The following is a 19,217-nucleotide window of genomic DNA, read 5'->3' on the forward strand; positions in this document are numbered from 1 at the left end:
AATTAAAAATGGAACTGTCTTAAGACCCAGCAATTTCACTTCTAGGAATAGCCAAAGAAACCCAAACTCTAGTTTGAAAGAATAAATGCACTTCTATATTTATTTCAGCATTGTTTACAATGGCCAAGATTTGGAAGCAGCCCAGGTTTCCAACAATGAATTATTAGATTAAAAATGCTGTGGTATATTTCCACAATTGGAATATTTGGCTATAAAAAGAAGGAAATCTTGCTCTTGGCAACAGCATGAGTGGACCTGAAGTCCATTATGCTAAGTGAAATAAGCTAGTCAGAGGAAGACAAATATCACAGGATTTTACTCATATGTGGAATCTAATCAACAAATAAACTAACAAAGAAAATAGAAACAGACTCATAGATGGAGGACAGATTGACAACTGTCAGAGGGGAAGATAGTTGTGGGACTGGGTGAAAAGGGTGAAGGGCATAAGCAAAAAAACCTCAAAAAACCCAAACCACCCTCATAGACACAAACAACAGTATAGTGATTACTAGAGGGAAAGGGGCAGGTGGAGGGAAGGTAGAAGAGGATATAGAGGGGATAAATGGTGATGGAAATAGACTTGACTTGGGGTGGTGAACACATAGTATAGTATACAGATTATGTATTATAGAACTGTACACCTTAAACCTATAAAATTTTATTAACAAATGTCACTCCAATAAATTCAATTTTTAAAAATCCCATATACAATTGCATCAGAAAAATAAAATATCTAGAAATAAATTTAACCCAGGAGGTAAAAGACCTGTACTTGGAAAATTATAAGACATTTTAAAAAGAAAATGATTAAGATAGAAATAAATAGAAGCATATGCCATGTACATGGATAGGAAGAATTAAGATTGTTAAAATGTTCAAAAATACACAAAGCAATCTATAGAGTCAGTGGAATTTTTATCAAGATACCAATGGTATTTTTCAGAGAACTACAATGAATATTCTTAAAGTTTATATGGAACCTGAAAGACCCCATAGTCAACTCAATCCTAAGAAAGAACAAAAAGCTGTCACTCTACCTGATATCAAACTGAAGTACAAGGCTATAGTAATTAAACATAGAATGGTGCTGGCATAAAAACATATAAATAGGTTGACATAACAGAACAAAAAGTCCAGAAATAGATCAATGCCTATATGGTTGATTGATCTATGACAAAGGAGGCAAGAAAATACAATGAGACAAAGACAGTCTCTTCAGTAAATGGTGTTGGAGAAATTGGAAAGATACAGCAAAAAAATAAAACTAAGCCCTGGCTGGTGTAGCTCAGTGGATTGAGTGCGGGCTGGGAACCAAAGTGTCCCAGGTTCGATTCCCAGCCAGGATACATTCCTGGGTTGCAGGCCATAACCCCCAGCAACCGCACATTGATGTTTCTGTCTCTCTCTCCCTCTCCCTCTCCCTCTCTCTCTCCCTTCCTTCCCTCCCTAAAAAAAATAATAAATAAATAAAATCTTTTTTAAAATAAATAAATAAATAAAACTAGACCACTTTCTTACACTGTATGTAAGACAAAACTGAAAATGGATTAAATACTTAAATGTAAAACCTAAAATCATTAAACTGCCAGAGAAAGCATGGCAGTAAACTCTTCAATGTTGCTCCTAGTAATATATATTTTTTCTGATATATCTCCTTGGGCAACAGAGACAAAAGAAAAAATAAACAAATGGGACTACATCAAACTAAAAAGTTCTTGAAGAGCAAAGGAAACCATCAACAAAATGAAAAGACAACCTGCCCATTGGGAGAAGATATTAGCCAATGATACCTCTGATAAGGGGTTAACATTCAAAATTTATGAAGAGCTTTTACAATTTAACACCAAGAAAACAAAACAATCCAATTAAAAAAATGGGCAGAGAACCTAAATAGACACTTCTCCAAAGAGGACATACAGATGGCTAATAGACATATAAAAAGTAGCTCAAAATTAATAATCATCAGAGAATTGCAAATTAAAATCACAATGAGATACCACTCCTCACCTGTCAGAATGACTACTATCAGTAAGTCAAAAAAAACAAGTGCTGGTGAGGATGCAGAGGAAAGGGACGTTTTATGCCCTGTTGGTGTCCTGTAGAAATGAACACTGGTGCAGACACTGTGGAAAGCAGTATAGAGTTACTTGAAAAAAATTAAAAATGGAAATGCTTTATGACCTAGTGATTCCATTTCCAAAGGAAATCTAAAACACTGATTTGAAAATATATATCCACCCCTATGTTCATTTCAATATTATTTACAATAGCCAGGATATGCAAGCAACCTAAGTGTCCATCAATAAATGATTGGATAAAGTATAAGTGGTCCATACATATGTAATGGAATATTACCTAGCCATGAAAAAGAATGAACTCTTACCATTTGTGACAGCATGGATGGATCTAGACAGTATTATGTTAGGTGAAATAAGTCACACAAAGAAAGACAAATACCATATGATTTCATTTATATATGGAATCTAAAGGACAAAACAAACAAAACAGAAATCGACTCATAGATAGAACCAGCTGATAGTTGCCAGATGAGAGGGGTGCAAGGGGACTGGGTGAAAAAAGGTGAAGGGATTAAGAAGTACAAATTGATAGTTACTAAATAGTCACCAGGATATAAAGTGTAACTTAAGAAGTATAGTCAATATTGTAATAACTATTTATGGTGCCAGGTGGGATTTTGTAAATTATATAAATGTCTAACCACTATGCTATACCCCCAAAACTAATATAAAATAATATTGAATGTCTACAGTAAAGACAAAAAAAGAATTGATTGCTTTTCCCCAGAAACTACCCAATCTCATTGAACACCACCTCCAGGGAGATCCTATTCTCCAACACAAACAGCTCACAAGAGCCATCCTGCTACCTAAGAACATGCCAATGCAATCTCTGGGCAGGACCTGGTTCGTACTCAGGCAGGCTTGACACGCTGTAGGATGATGAGTCTTACAATGAGGTTTTTGAGTCTCTGACCCAGGGGTCTGGTCAGTGTTGGCCTTGGGATTCAGTGATTTAGGCCTTCCTGAAGGTGACTTCTGAACCAGGCCATCTGCTGAGACTTCTGGTGGAGGTGGGATGGGGAGAGGAGGATTAATAATACTGATGATAATGATAACTCACATTTATGGAGTATTTACTGTATGCTTGGAATTCTGTCAAACACTACAACAACACTATAAAGTGATGTACTATTATTTGCATGTTAAAGGTGGGGAAACTGAGGCATAGAGAGGTTGAGCAACTTGCCCAAGTCCACATAGCTCATTGGTGGCAGACTTGAGATTTGAGATCAGGCAGGCTGGTCCTAAGAACCCTTGCTCATAGGCCCCTCACTGTACTGGCTCCCTATTACCCAGCAAGAGAGGTGTCACAGCTGCATTCAGCCCATGTGGCTGGTAATCATTGGTCAGGGGATTTTCTCCTGGAGAGTACCAACAAGGATAGCTCTGAGAAGCCAGGGAGACATGACAGCAGGCTCTACAGGTGCAGACTGCACCTCTCTGAGGTTAAGTAGTGGCCATGCCTGTTGCCTGCCCCTGTTCTGTTTGCCCATCTCTGGGCTTGACTCCTCTCTGTTCTCATCTACTGTCATGAACACTGTGGACCCAATAAATGTGCTCAGCCTTGTCCAGAAACACTTCACACTTAATACGCCTAGAAACAAACTTACTGTCTTCCACCAAAACTGCAGCCAGTTGCTTGCAACCAAATCAAGACTCCCCCACTCCCAGCTGTGGCCTTCAGCATTCCCCTCCCTGCTCCAGTCTCCTCATGTGTGAGGCGAGGGCAAGTTCTACCAACCTATGGTTGTGATGATTAAATAAAACACTCCACAAAATGGCTTTCAAGAGCCTGTCACACTAACATTTAATAAATATGGTAATAACAACAACCGAAACAACTTTCCCATCTGTGTTGATAGCAACCCAATTCCTTTGGTTCCAAGATATTACATTTTGGACTTTTTTGACTGCTCTAGTCCCTTCCTCTGGAGTGTTAGAGCTAGTTTTCAAGGGAAAGGGGCTGTTCCTAGGTAACATTGTAGTAAAGGGTTTGCCCAAGTTTGGGGTTCAGGAAAAGGCTACAGGCTTAGCTGGAAGTTAGGGTATAAGTCAGGACACAGAGTGGACTGTCTTGATAGAGGGGGCTGCTCTAGTAGATGTGCATTTACTAAACAGTTTTGACTAACAATAACAAAAGACAGCATTTCCTGAGAGTTCACTCAGTACTAGAGAGTGATCTAAGTATTCATGGGTTAAATCACTTAATCCTCATAACAATCAAATAAAGTACCGTAGATACTTTTTTAATACTCATTTTATAGATGGGAAAATTGAAGCACATAAAGGTTAAATAATAGGAAGGCTGGGCTTTAAAGCCAGTCAGTCTGGCTCTGGAGACTACACTCTAGACCCCTGTGCTTTGCTGCCTCTACTTTATCACATACTAAGCATAGACACAGATCATCTCCACTTGTGCGGATACCAAGCTGAACTGGCTCATGGGTGGAGAAAAGACTACCTTGCTTTCCCTCTCAACCCTCCTCTTTATGCATATTCTCCCTTCACTGCACACAGTCATTCACATCTTTGGCTGTCCTCTCTTCTCTTAACTAATCCAGATCTTGCAAAGTCAAACACAATACCCACTACCTCCTCCATGAAGCCTGCCCTGACTAGACACAGCTCATAATGAACTTTCCTCCCTCTGATTTTCCATAGTATCCTGATCTAGCTTTTGAAGTGACTTTCCCAAGTCACTTCAAATTCACACAGAAGTTCAGTGGTGGAAATGCCATTGGAGTTTAGTGCTCTCCTCACTACAGAATACTGAATGTCTCACTGTCTGGCCCAAGTTGTATTAATTTCCAGAAAGTTTTATTTGCATAATTAAGACAATTATGAAATTTGGTCCTTGATGCCCCAAAGGACTTGGGGCCTTTTGTGAGCTCATGGGCAGGGATGTGCACACAGATAAGAGTGCTCAAACAACTTCTGAGAGCTCAGAGAGCTCCCAGGAGCCTCAGGAGGCCCCTCCCTACAGGGACTGCTGGGTTCCTGATGGCAACAGTTTAGATTCTGGTGCTGTGTCTCAGGCCCTGTTTCTTGTTGTCCCACCCACAACACCAAAATGCTTGTAGTTCACAGGACAATTTTCTGACAGTGGGAGAATGGATAGAAGGCCTACACACAAAAAACTATTTATGTTAGTAAACATCGTTCATTATTTCTGCAGATGTGTCCTTCCCTTGTTTATTCTTGGCAGTGGACTTGGGAAAAGTAGAATGAAGTGAGGAGTCAAGATGTAATTTAACAGCAATCCCAGGAAAATGCAGCATCTCATTCTTAAAGACTAGAAAATCCAAGCGTATTCAGGGTTGCTAAGGGACTTGTCTAGGAGGCTACCCTAAGTAGTGATAGGTTTTTCAGTTCTCGGGTTTTCTATTTCCAGTCAGTGGAACAAGAATATCTCCTGAATGTTTTCCTTTTTTATGAAAAGCAGCCTCATATGCAGCAGTCCCTTTAGTGAAGGTGTCCTGGAGCTTACGCTGGAAGGACAGAGGCAAAGAATTTGCTCGTCTGACAGTGTGTGAAAGTTGTTTTCCAGGATGTGGGGTTGCTTTCTTCCTAGTAAATATCCATTTGCAAAATGCACGCCTGCAAAGCAGACTTTTTTTCACATGATTACTAAAAATTCTTCATTTGCTTTTAGGTTGTCACCACTGAGAAGGAACAACTGGACTTTGAGACAGGACCAAACATATTTGATTTGCAGATTTATGTTAAGGATGATGCTGGTTTCATGGACCTACAGGTTCTAACTGTCCAGGTAACAGATGTGAATGAGCCGCCTCAGTTTCTAGGCAACTTGGCAAAAGGTAAGATATACAGGGGTGTGCAATGTAGTCCAGATGGTGGCATCGGGGAGCACCCTGGGGGACAGAGCAAAACAGAAAAGTAAATAAACATGCAGCTGTTTCCCTGGAAAAAACAGCTGCTCGATGAGCAGGGAATAAATAAAATTTCCTCCAGCCCAGGATGCCCAGTAATAATGATGAACGATTTACAAAGCCCTTTGTATCTATGGTTTTTCTTGCGCCTCTCCTAGTCCTGGGCAGGAAGAGGAGGTCAGGACCTCCAGTGGATCATTCTGAAGGAAGCTGGGCCAAGCCCATCAGGCTCATCACTGTGCGCTGCTAGTCACTGACTAAGTTTGTTCTCCCCATGGACGCTCACCCCTTGAGAGCAGTGTGTGCCTGGAGTCTGCTGCAGAGTAGGGACAATACTTGAAGGGAACAAAGTAACTTCCTGCATAATCTCCCCCTGGCTTATGGCTTTGAATGCCATCCATACTGACAACTTTTAAGTTTACAGTTTTAGTTCAGGTTCTCTCCTGAACTCCACTCAAATATCCAAGCTATCTTACCTAACATCACCACTTGGATATCTAATAGGCATCTGTAATAGAAATATATATATTTGGTCTTCTTCCTGTTCCTGACACAACAGTCCCAAAACCCTTGGAGTTTCAGTGATGAATGATAAACTTATGTTTTGTTATGTTAATGACATGTTTGGAATACCCCTACGTCACCTAAGGGTGGCAATGGTGGCCAGTGGAGCCAATCTTGTGATTAGAGAGTTAGAATGTTCAGTCCCCTCCACTCCTACATACTCTCCCACCCAGCCCCACCACAGCAGAGGGGAGAGAAGTTGGAAATTGAATTCAATCACCAATGGCCAATGATTTAATTAATTTTGTCCATATAAAATCCAGAAGTGGTTCAGAGACCTTCCAGTTGGTGGAGATCCAGCGAGAGTGGTATGTCCAGAGAGCATGGAAGATCTGTGCCCTATGCATCTCTTCCATCTGGCTGCTCCTGAGTTATATTCTTTTATAGTAAACCAGTAATCTAGTAGGTAAAATGTTTCTTGAGTTCTGTAAAGCCCTCTAGCAAATTAATCAAACTCAATAAGGGTGTTTTGGGAACCTTAGATTTATATAACTGGTGGGTCAGAAGCACAGGTGACAAACTGGACTCAGATTGAGTTGAATTCTCAGCTGATGTCAGAGAATTTCTTGGTGTCAGAATATAACATCTCAAAGTCAAAGTGCTTCCAAACCAAACTTATGTCCCACTTCATCCCTCAACCCCCACCATCCCCTACCCGAAAGCTGCTTTTCCAGTCTTTCCCATTTTGATTAATGGCAACTCCATCATTCTTGCTTGGACCAAAACTTTGAAGTCAACCTCGACTACTTTCTGTCTTTCACACCTAACATCAAGTCCATTAGGAAATGTTGTTACCTTCTAAATCTATGCAAAATCCAAGCAGTCCCTAGCCTCTCCACCACTACCTCTGAGTCATGCCTTGCCTGAATTACTGCAATGGCTTGCTCACTGGGCTCTCTGCTCTGCCCTTGGCCCCTACAGTTGATTCTCCATACAGCGGCCAGAGAGATCCTGCTAAACATCAGTTAAATCAAGGTATTCCTCTGTTGAAAATGCTACGAGAACCCCTCATCTCACCCAAAAGGAGAGCCAGTATCTTTGTAAGGCCCCATCAAATCTGTCAAGCCTATACCCTCACCCCCTACCATGCTGTCTCCCACACATCTCCCCTTCACTTCCTGTCCTCCAGCACTCCTGGCCTCCTCACCAATCTGTGGGTACCCCAGGTACAACCTACCTTGATGTCTTGGCATTTGCTCTTTCCTCTGTCCCTTCTGCCATACCTCTGTGGCTCCACCTCATTTCTTTAAGGATCTTAATTCAAATGTCAGTGAACCTTTCATAACCAGGCTATTTAACATTGTTACCCAACTCATGACACTGCTTTCCCTGATTTTTCTCCATGACATTGTTTAGTAACATTCACACATTGTACTCATTTATTTTATTATCTATACCTTCCCACTAGAATTCAAGCTCATGAGAGCAGGGTTTTGTGTTTTGTGAACTGCTATATTCCCAGTGGGTAGATCGGTGTTTACCATGGAGTGAGAACTCAGTAAACATTTTTTTTAAATAAAAGCATGAGCAATGATAAAGTGAATAAAAGCTGAAGCTCAGATGTAAGATGGCTTGAGTTTGAGTTTAGATTCTATTACTTACTAGCTGAGACAACCCAACAACTGAGCCTGTTTTCTTACTTATAAAGTGGAGGAAATGACAACACCAACTTTCTAGGGCTGTTGTGAAGATCAAAGGAGAAAACATACAGGATGGAGCAAAAGTAGGTTTACAGTTGTTTGTATGGAAAATAATATAATAGCTAATGAATCATAATACAAACCTAAACTCTTTGGCCCTGGCTGGTGTGGCTGAGTGGATTGAGTGCTGGCCTATGAACCAAAGGATCACCAGTTCGATTCCTAGTCAGGGCACATGCCGGGGTTTCGGGCCAGGTCCCCAGTCAGGAGCACATGAGAGGCAACCACCCAGTGATGTTTCTCCCCCTCTCTTTCTCCCTCCCTTCTGATCTAAAGATAAATAAAATCTTAAAAAAATAAACCCTTTGTTTTGTATACTTACAACTGTAAACCTGCTTTTGCCCTACCCTTTACGGTAAGTCCTCAGCACAGCACCTTAAAGAGTTAATGTTAGCACTTTCAGTCATATCTTGCACAGAAAGATTCTCAAGAGAGACAGAGGCCAGAGCAGAGAACATGGTGACACTCAGGCAGGGCTGGTGGTACAGTAACACAGCATGCTCCTCCTCCCCTGTGACTGCCAAGAACTCTGAAGCAGATGAAATCAATTTTTGGTCCCTTTCTGAGCCTCCCTCTTGCAGCCCTCTCTCCCCACTTATTCCATCTCCTCTGTGTTCCACTATAAGGCCTCTCACTTTAGGGACTCATTTCTGCTGAGATGATAACTACACTTCAAGGGATGACCTTAGCTCAGTTTATGAGGAATTTATGCATTAAAGGGGATCTGGAACATGGAGTAGCCTCACCTTACACGTTCCTTCCCATGGTTACTTTCCAACTGTCTGCCCTTATCACCTTTCTCTCTCCCACCAAACAACAGTACCCTAGGTCACCTCTCATTGTAGGAAATGTGTAAATACTTGATACCAGCTTGACCAACCCTAATACTTTATTAATTTCCATAAAGAATCCACTCCTGCAAGATGGCCATGGTCTCACTCCTAGTCTTTATTATTGCTGTGTCTGTCCCACAGTGCCAATATGCTTTATTTCCTCAGCTATGTTTGGTTTCCTTTGGCTTCCTTTGGTTGCCCTGGTTTTGGAATTTCTCACTTGTTTTATGTAATAAAATGTGTTTTTTTATTCCACTGTGGACATGGATGTAGGTCTGGACCTCTATATAGTGGAAGGAATAAAGCCCAGATTCATTTACCAGGTTGAGGCCTTTGATCCAGAAGACACAAGGCGAAATATACCCCTCCGTGTAAGTATGTTTGTTGAACTGAAGACGGGCTGACTCAGAAGCCTGGCATCCTGCCAGGGTGGGCTTGGGCAGTGGCAATGGGAGAAATATAGTGCCCACTGCCAAAGCATAGAACACAGGGGAGGTAGAAATGGATAATGGGCCTCTTGAGATAGACAATCCAGATTGGACTCTGTATGATCTTGGACAAGTTCTTAACCTCTCTGAGCTTCAGTTTCTTCATCTGTCAAATAAAAGCACCTACCTCAGTAGAGGTATTATAAGTATTAGGGAATACATGTGAAGCCACTTAGCACAATGCCTACCCAGCATATCAAAATTGCTCAGTATTTTTTAATTCTGAGGTGATAAAAATCCAGCTATATTATTTTTTAAATAATCATAAAATGTATTCCCCAAAGGCATTAACACTTCTTTTTTAGAGAGGAAGCCAAGCTATTTGGAGCCAAGTTAAAAAACAAAACAAAACAAAACAAAACACTAAAAATGAGTCCTGGGAATTCCAAAGAAAAGGAGGGCTTCCACAGAGAAAAGCAGATTGGGTCCTGGAGACTCAATCTGAGACAACTGATCCCTCTTCTCAGTTAATCAGTTTCCTTGATGGAACTGTCAGTGGAGCTCTTGCAAACCTTAGTCAAAGAAGCCTCTTAGCTTGGGCAAGAATGCCTCAGCTCCCAGTTCTGCCCATCAAAGTGGTCTTGTGCAACTGCAGCAGCTGGCAGCCCAGGTGGGAGAGAATGATGCCAGGGGACTAACTTTGGAATAGGCAACACTGCTGCAAACCCTGCCTTACATATTCTCTGAAATATGATACCCAAGGAATAGGTAACACCAGGAGGCTGCTTCTGCTGGTTGCTTCATGATTTGCAGCTTAAACAGGACTACTTTTTCTAAGAAGAGGAAATGAGCCTTAGGAGTAAACTCTAGAACAAATATAATGTGGTCTGTAGTTGTAGAAACAAAGCTATTTAAGATTATTGGACACATCTTTTAAAATTATATTTTATTGATTATGCTATTATAGTTGTCCCGATTTTCCCCCTTTGCCCTCCTTTGCCCCAGCACCCCCCACCCCTACATGCAATCCCCACACCATTGTTTATGTTCATGGGTCATGCGTATAAGTTCTTTGGCTACTCCATTTCCTATACTGTACTTTACATCCTCATGACTATTCTACAATTACCTATTTGTACTTCTTAATCCCCTCACCTCTTCACCCATTCCCCCACAACCTTCTCCCATCTGGCAAACATCGAATGCTCTCTGTATTCATGATTCTGTCTCTGTTCTTCATGTAGCTTTGTTTGTTTTTTAGATTCAATTGTCAATAGATAGGTATTCATTGCCATTTTATTGTTCATTGTTTTGACCTTCTATTTCTATTTTCCCTGGATTCTAAATGGCTTTGCTGGACAGAGCAATCTTGGCTGTAGATCTCTGCTTTTCATGACTTCAAATATTTCTTGCCAATTCCTTCTATCCTGCAAAGTTTCTTTTGAGAAATCAGCTGACAGTCTTATGGATACTCTACTGTAGGTAACTAACTGCTTTTCTCTTGCTCCTTTTAAAATTCTCTCTTTATCTTTAACCTTTAGTATTTTAATTCTGGTGTGTCTTGGAGTGGGCCTCTTTGCATCCATCTTGTTTGGGACTCGGTGCTTCCTAGACCTGGATGTCTACTATTTTCTTCACCAAGTTAGGGAAGTTTTCTTTCATTATTTTTTCAAATAGATTCCCAATTTCTTGCTCTTCCTCTTCTCCTTCTGGCACCCCTATAATGTGAATGTTGGAATGCTTGAAGTTGTCTCAGAGGCTGCTTACACAGTCCTCAATTTTTTTTTAGTTTTCTTCTAGTTATTCTGATTGGTTGTTTTTGCTTTCTTACATTCCAAATCACTAATTTGATTCTCAGCTTCATCCACTCTACTGCTGTTTCCCTGTAAATTGTTCTTTATTTCAATTAGCGTATCCTTCATTTATGCTGGGATCTTTTTATGTTGTTGAGATTCTCACTAAGGTTCTTGAGCATCCTTAAAACCAGTGTTTTGAACTCTGCCTCTGATAGAATGTTTATCTCCATTTTGTTTAGTTCTTTTTCTGGAGGTTTGATGTGTTCTTCCCTTTAGGCCATGTTTCTTTGTCTCCTCTTTTGGCAGCCTCTGTGTGTTTGTTTCTATGTATCAGGTAGAGCTGCTATGACTCTGTCTTGATAGTGTGGCCTAATGTGGTAGATGTCCTATAGGGTCCAGTGGCACAGCCTCCCCTATCACCCAAGTTGGGTACTTGATCTGTACCATTCATGTAGACTGAGTACTGCTTCCCCTTGTAGTTGAGACTTGATTGCTTTTGGTGGGTCAATGGGAAGGGCTTACCTAGGCCAGTCAGCTGTGACAACTGGCTATGACTACTGACCACCAACCTCCACCATTCATGTAACATAAGCTATGCAGAGGCAGGATGATGATGCTCCAATGTGGTCTGTAGCTGTTCACTGGGTACACTGGCTCTGGTGTTTCCTGGATGGTACAGGCCAAGGTCAACCTCCATCCCCTACCCCATGTTCTGTCTGGGGTCACCCTGCATGATATATAAAGCAATCTGTGGTGGCTGCTACTTGTGCTGGGTTGGTGATTCACCTGTGAATCCAAGCTGTGAATCTAGGGTGGTTGCTGCTAGTGCCAGGCCAGGGGCCACTTAGCAATAGGTATGGGGACTGGGGGCTTACTCCGGCTGGTTGTTGCTTGTTTGATAGTATTTATGAAGTTGTGAAACATGAGCCAAGATAAGTCATCCATATGGAAAAGTCACAGTTAACAGCTTGGGTGGGCCCATAAGTTAGGTGGGAGGGAGTCTCAGGTAATCTCCAGAGTGGTGCAAACAGTGTTAGCTAGGTTGATAGAAATCTCCTCTGTGGCACCCACCAGCTGGCTCTGTGGCTCTCTGGGGGGATGGCTCAAAAAAAGGACAATGGCCTGCCCATCTTTCTGTCTGGGAGAAAGCTGCCCCCCATCTCTCTCCCTGATGCCTGATACTTCAGTTCCTCCCTGTTTGCTACTAGTATCTTTCAAGCTGCTATCCCAATGCTGGAGCTCAGAGGGAGTGAATCTGAATAAGTTTGTCTGTGGGTTTTTTAAGAGGAACTGATTGGGACTCTAGAAATTTCTTCCACCAACTCAATCCCCATTGGTATTTGCAGTCAGAAGTTATAGGGACTTATCTTCCTGGTACTGGAACCCTGGGCTGGGGTACCTGGTGTGGTGCTTGGATTTCTCACTTCCAAGATATCCCTCCCAAATTTTTACCCACCACATGTAGATGTGAGACCATCTGTCCTGTATCTTTCCCCCTCCTACCAGTCTGGATGGATGTGGTTTAATTCTATAGATGTTGACCTTCCATTCAACTTGATTTGTGATGGTGTTACAGAACACAACAAGGGGGGCCTGGGACAATATACTATTATTGAAAGAAGGCCCCGGGTCTGTTATGTCCGCCACCAGAGGAAAGACGTCTCTCAATACCAGAGATTTGTGAAAAGGAAAGGAAATGTTTATTTAATGCTATACAAACTTAAAGTAGTGACCTAATGTCTTTATCAAAAAATCCTAAAGTCCCTAAAAACACCCACAAACACACAGTCCTTCCTTCCTTCCCCCTTTGCCCAGTCCAGAGTACCGTATCTCAGGAAAGGAAATAGAAGTCCATGGCTTAGGTAGTCCTCTGGTTCTTCCCAGTTAGTACTCCCTCTCGACTGGGAGACCTCCCTGGGTTCCCGGCACCCTCGGCTGAGTCACTGGGATCTCTGATAAAACCAGGTGGCGGTTCCCCCTTCTAAAGCTGTGGGGGTCCCCACTCTGCCAGACCTCATGGTTCCCTCTCTCTGGGATGCAGGAGTCTCCACTCTGCTAAAGACGCGTGGTTCTCTCCCTCAGGGCTGCCGCGTGGTTCTCCCTCTCTCAGGGCTGCAGGAGTCTCCACTCCCTCAAGTCCGCGTGCTTCTCCTTCTTAAAGCAGCATGGTTCTCCTTCTCAATAGCCGCCAAATCTGGGTTTTAAATCCCCGCGGCCAATCTTCCTCTGCAGCCCCATTTCCGACTCCTCCCACACTCGGCTTCACATGCCAGAACTCCTATCTTTCCAGCTTTACTGGGCTGCCATCATGAGTCTGGGCAGGTGTGGCCCCATATCCTGGAGCCAATCTTCTCCAAGCTCCCACGCAGGCGCTGTAACTCAGGGGACCTGCCCCCAGTCACATCTTGGTGGGGAAGTTACTTCCGTTCCCCTGGCTTAGAGCTGATCACAGCTACTTAACATATCTATGCAACCAGTCAAAGGTTATAGATATGCCAAACGACCAACCCAGAGTTTAGCTGCAAGGCTGTTGCTATGCTAAAAAGCTCTCAATGGCCCTGCTCCATTTGTCCCTTCCCCCAACCCACACCCTGGGGTGGGGGATGGAGACATCTTAAAATCTCCTGGACACCTTAAGTTCTGGACCGCATTTCAAATGCCCATTTGGGGTCCCCCCTCTTGGCTGCACCCTGTAACAATGGTTCTGAGTGATTGTTGTTCTATATTTTAGTTGTAATTTTCATGTAGTTGTGTGAGGAGGTGAGCCATTCTTACTTATGCTGCCATCTTAGCTGTAAGTCTGAACACATTTTAATTTAGGGAAATGTCAATGTTGTTATTTGAAGCTATCCTTTTGTCAAAAAAACAAAAACTGTTAACAAGTCAAAAAAACACTAGAGAAAAAAAGGGTAGACTATTCAGGTAATAGTTCCCAACCTGGTTCTTATTTGGTCCAACTTTATGTAAATCAGGAATCTGAATTGCACAGTGGTAATTGGCCAGCATCATGCACTCTGATCATTTATTATGCAGCAGTTCCAATTGGTCAGTGAAAATGCAAATGAGAATATAGCTATAAGATTCCAATTGGATGGGTCAGGTCTTCATTCATTGGTTAAAAGCCGAAACTAGGAATGGTCTTATAAGAGTGGACTCAAAAAGCAGGAGCACAGTGCAAGTGGTTGAAAGCTCAGTTTGAGATTCTTCCTGGTATGCAGAGTATGTGAGATCTTTTGTCAGCAGATGGCCATTAGATTCTCATTATTTATAAAATTTGGGACCTCCATTAACTGTGGGGAATCCATCTCAGCAGATAAATGCCTTTTCTGGGATCACATCAAATGACTCAAGATCCACACAACCCATTCATTTATTTAAGATTCTATTTGCATGAATAACTAAATAAATATGCAAACACTTAATGGGTCTGTACTATGTGGTAAGAGCAATACTAGGTTCTTTTTTTTTTTTTTTAAAGATTTTATTTATTTATTTTTAGGGAGAGAAGGGAGGGAGATAGAGAGGGAGACAGAAACATCAATGTGCGGTTGCTGGGTGTTATGGCTTGCAACCCAGAAATGTTCCCTGGCTGGGAATCGAACCTGGAACACTTTGGTTCCCAGCCCGTGCTCAATCCACTGAGCTACGCCAGCCAGGGCGGTTCTTTAAATGCATACTTATGAATAACATACTTGTTACATCAGTTACAAATGTGTTTGAAAATAACAGAAAACTTAACCACAGTGGCAAATAAGGGATTTTTTTCTCCTATAACAAGTCCAGAGGCAGGCAGATGGGCAGTCCAGAGCTGGCATAACTGCTGCCGTCAGAAACCTGGGCAATTCCTATCTTTCTGCTCTTCCATCCAGAACATATTGGATTTGTCCTCTATCTTCACTTCATGTTTAGAAGATGGCTGTATACCTCCAGGCTTTACCTCTAAGTTCCAGGTAAGAGGAAAAGAAGGAGAAGCTGACAAGGAGGAAGAAGAAGAAAAGTAAAAGAGAAAGAAGGAAGGAAGGAAGGAAGGAAGGAAGGAAGGAAGGAAGGAAGGAAAGAGAGAAAGAAAGAAAGGAAAAGAAGTGGAGGGTGAAGAGGGCTGGTTAGTTCAGTCTGTTTTTTTTTCTTGGTAGGAAAAACAAGACCCTCCTGGAAGCCCTAACCAGAGGACTTCTGCTTACTTATCACTGTCCAGAACTCTGTCCTATGGCTGCTGTTGCTTGATGGTGACAAGGGAAAAGGGATTTTGGTGTAGATTAGATCAGTAACTCAAAGTTATACACTTATACATTTAGCTCATTTCAAAATTTACCAAGAATCCACTATGTGCCAGGCTTTCTATTAGTCTATTTAGATATAAAAATGACTAAGACACATTTTTGTAACTCAGGAAGTTAAGTCTAGATAGGAGACACTCATGTATACCCCAAATAATTATAATTCAATAAGATAATTACCATAAATTTGCACAAGATATAGTGGGGGCAAAGTGGAAGGAATCTCAGCTGTGAAGAAAAAATATTCATTTTTAAATATTCATTTTTACTGTATTGTTCCAAATTATGCAGAAGGAACAAGGTCATGGCCCCTTTAAAAACACCTCTTAGATCAGGTGGTTCCTTTCAGATGAAGGGAAACCACCCAAGTAGGGGAAAATGAAGCAGGTGTTGTTCCCTTAAAAGAAAATGTATTGCCATCAAAAAAGGGCTGAGAGCAGCTGCAGGGGCGTGGAACCTGGAAGTGAATGGCTTCAGCAGTGCCTTTAGGAGTTGTTTGAGAGGGAGCACTTCCAGTTGCAGCAGAAAGTGTTAATGAAGTATTTAACACCTGTGCTGGAACTAACAGCTGCTTAGAAAGTTGACAGCCAGCCTGCAGGAGCAGTGAACATAATCCAGAAGGAAACTTTCTGAGACTAGAAAAAGGTAGTAAGAGTTTAGTAAAGTAATATATGATGATGGTCTTTGTACTTCACCGTTGTATTTTGGGCTCTTGAGGGTACAAATGACATATTTTGTTCTGTACAAAGAGAAAGGAGATAGGTTAATTTGCTATTGATCAAACCTGTGCTTCTCACCCTTTCAACTGTAAACTGAAACTGTAACCAGAAAAGACACCGGTGTTCGGGCTGCCTGTCACTACGAAATCCAATAAGCAATGACAGCGATTGAATCTTTTATGGGCGCTTTATTCAGATGGCCGGCGATCTGAGAAGATGGCGGGTTCATACCCTAACAAACCAGCTTGCCTTCTCTTTCCTGGCCAGATCTTTTATAAGGGGGATGGGGGAGGACAAGCAAGGTGCGGTGAGGGCTTTGAAAATCAGGGAGGATTAGGTGAGCAAAGCTGCAGCCTTCTTGTTCTCCACAGTTAGCTGTTCCCAAGGAGGGGGGATGGTCACACAAAAGGCCTGGATGCCTCCAACTTGTCCCCAGGCGGTAATCCCTAGCCAGTGCCCCAGGTCAACTGCTTTTCTCAGGAGCCAGGATGGGCCTTATCTGTAGTTTATGAAACAAAAGCTTAACATACACATTACTTGCTAGACATACAGCTTTTTACCTTAAGCTAAAATTTTCCAAGTTTTGAGTCCCCTATCAAAACCACTAGAGAAACTTAAAAAACAAACAAACAAACAAACAAACCCCCAAAACCAGATACCTGGGTCCCACCCCCTAAAAAGTCTGATGTGATTGGCCTGGAATGTGGCCCAGGTATCAGGCTTTTAAAGCCCCCAGGTGATTTCATGCACAGAAAGGGCTGAGAAGTCCCTGAGACTTTTGTATTCTGTGGGTTAGGGGTGGGCCCGGGAATCTGTGTATTTGCCAAATACCATGAGCAACTCTTCTGGTCAGAAAGGCTGGGAACACTGGTTTATGAATGTTTCTCAGAGGGTGTTCAGGCCCCTCTATGAGAACATACTGTAGGCTCCTTTAAAAATGCAGATGCTTGGACACTGCATCAGAATGTGAATTGGAATGCATGTCCTGGGTGATTCTGTTGCACTCCATCCTTTGAGAACCACTGAGCTGAACAACCATGTACAAGCTTTAATAAGCACCAAAGCATGTGCATGAAACCACCTATGCTTGGTTCATGCCTGTCGTCTTACCTGGTGGGTTCCAGGAGTTACTTTGCTGGCGGCAGCAACTAGAGGAGGAAAAATGAATTAAAACTAGCTCTAGGACATCTCCAGAAACCTCAGTGCCTTTAAAATGACAAACCCTACAGCCCTTGTCCAACTTAATGAAGTGAAACTGTCACAGATGATGTAAAATTGGGGCTAATGCAGAAACCACTGGGATTTGCTTCCTCATTTTCAGAGAAATTTAAAGAGCATGTGGTTGTGCATTGTTGGGACCAGCAGGTCCCAATACAGCTGGAATGCAAGCCAAAAAAAGGTGACTTGTGTATAATTTTAAATGTTCTAGTAGCCCTGTCACAGGTGGGCACAGGTAACCAGGTTCTTAGTGATCAGGACAAAGGATTGAACCGAACACCCAGAATTTGTAGCAGAGAACCTGGGAGCAGGCCACCTCCAAGCAGAGATTGACCTCATGGGCTGGAGGGACTCTATTCTTATAGGGCAGATCCTTCCTGGCTAGTTTTGGTGGGCTTTTACTGAGCATGTACAAGTAGTTGTATTACTTTAAAGCTACCACTCGTTCTCCTGGGGTCTTCCTGTACTAGGTTCACCTTTCCCTTCGCCAAAGAATTATAGTTCTCCATGTTAGAGATTGGTGAAAAAGAAAGGAGTTATTTATCCAAATTATACAGACTAAAAGTAATGACTTAATGTCTTCGTCAAAATCCCAAAGTCCCTTAAAACACCCATAAACAGACACATCCTTCCTTCCCCCCCTTTGCCCAGTCTGGGGTACCGTATCTCAGAGAAAGAAATAGAAGTCCATGGCTCAGGCAGCTTGAGGTTCTTCCCAGTAATCTGTGCATAGCTGGTAGGCCTCCCTCGGTTCTCAGCACCATCGGCTGTGTTGCTGGGATCTCCAGCTAAAGCCGCGTGGTGGTTCTCTGCAAAAGCTGCGTGGTGATTCTTCTCATGGCTGTGGGGGGGGTTCCCCCACTCTGGCCAAAGTATGTGGTTCTCCTCACTGACACAGCCACATGGTCCCTCTCCTTACATGGCTGCAGGAGTCTCCACTCAGCCAAAACTGCATGATTCTCTCTTCAATGGCCGCCAAGCCTGGGTTTAAATATCCTTCCAGTTTACTGGGCTCCATCTTGAGTCTGCACAGGGGTGGCCCCATGTCATGGAGCCAATCATCTCCAAGCTCTCACGCAGGCGCTGTAACTAGGGGGAGTTGCCTCCCAGTTACATCTTTTGGGGAAGTTCCTTCCATCCTGCTGGCTCAGGGCACCGCCACAGCTATTTAACATATCTATGCAACCAGTTAAAGTTTATAGATGTGTTAAATGACCACACCAGAGGTTAGCTGCAAAGGTTAGTTGCTATGCAAAACAGCTCTGAATGGCCCTGCTCCATGTATCCCTTCCCCCAACTCACACCTGTGGTGGAGGGTGAAGACATCCTATGTATCTTTCTAATATTTCCAGGACACCTTGAGTTCTGAACCCCATTACAAATCCTTCTTTTGGGGACCTTCTGGCTGCACCCTCCTACAGCCCCATTTAAAAAGTAAAATGAGACACGTGAAACTCATTTTAATATAGTTTAATCAATATATCTGAACTATTATCATTTCAACATATAATCAACATAAAATCGATTCACACAATATTTTGCATCCTTTTTGTACAGTAAGTCTTCGGACTCATTGTGTATTTACACATGCAGCTCATCTCCTTTCAGACCAGCCACAGTGAAAATGCTCAGCAATCACAGGTGCCCATGGCTAGTGGCTTCTGTGTTGGACAGTGCAGGCTTTGATCCATCATCAGCACACTGTCCC

The 19,217-nt window shown here is 42.5% G+C and overlaps 1 protein-coding gene across 6 annotated transcripts in view; it reads left to right on the forward strand.

The window, feature by feature from the left end:
• Positions 1-19,217, forward strand: part of CDHR3 (cadherin related family member 3) — an 82,144-nt gene that overhangs the window by 21,320 nt on the left and 41,607 nt on the right. For 4 of the 6 annotated variants that reach the window (XM_036010766.1, XM_036010767.1, XM_036010763.1 and 1 more), the window contains exons 3-4: positions 5,737-5,902; positions 9,345-9,442. The exons of 1 other annotated variant lie outside the window; for it this stretch is intronic. In XM_036010766.1, coding sequence (XP_035866659.1) covers positions 5,737-5,902; positions 9,345-9,442 — 264 coding nt within the window. Of the gene's footprint in view, positions 1-5,736; positions 7,514-9,344; positions 9,443-19,217 lie in introns of those variants that run through there. One more of the 6 variants, XM_036010765.1, reaches the window with a different exon arrangement.

The sequence above is a fragment of the Phyllostomus discolor genome, chromosome 10 (genome assembly GCF_004126475.2).
Source record: "Phyllostomus discolor isolate MPI-MPIP mPhyDis1 chromosome 10, mPhyDis1.pri.v3, whole genome shotgun sequence".
Lineage (NCBI taxonomy): Eukaryota > Metazoa > Chordata > Mammalia > Chiroptera > Phyllostomidae > Phyllostomus > Phyllostomus discolor.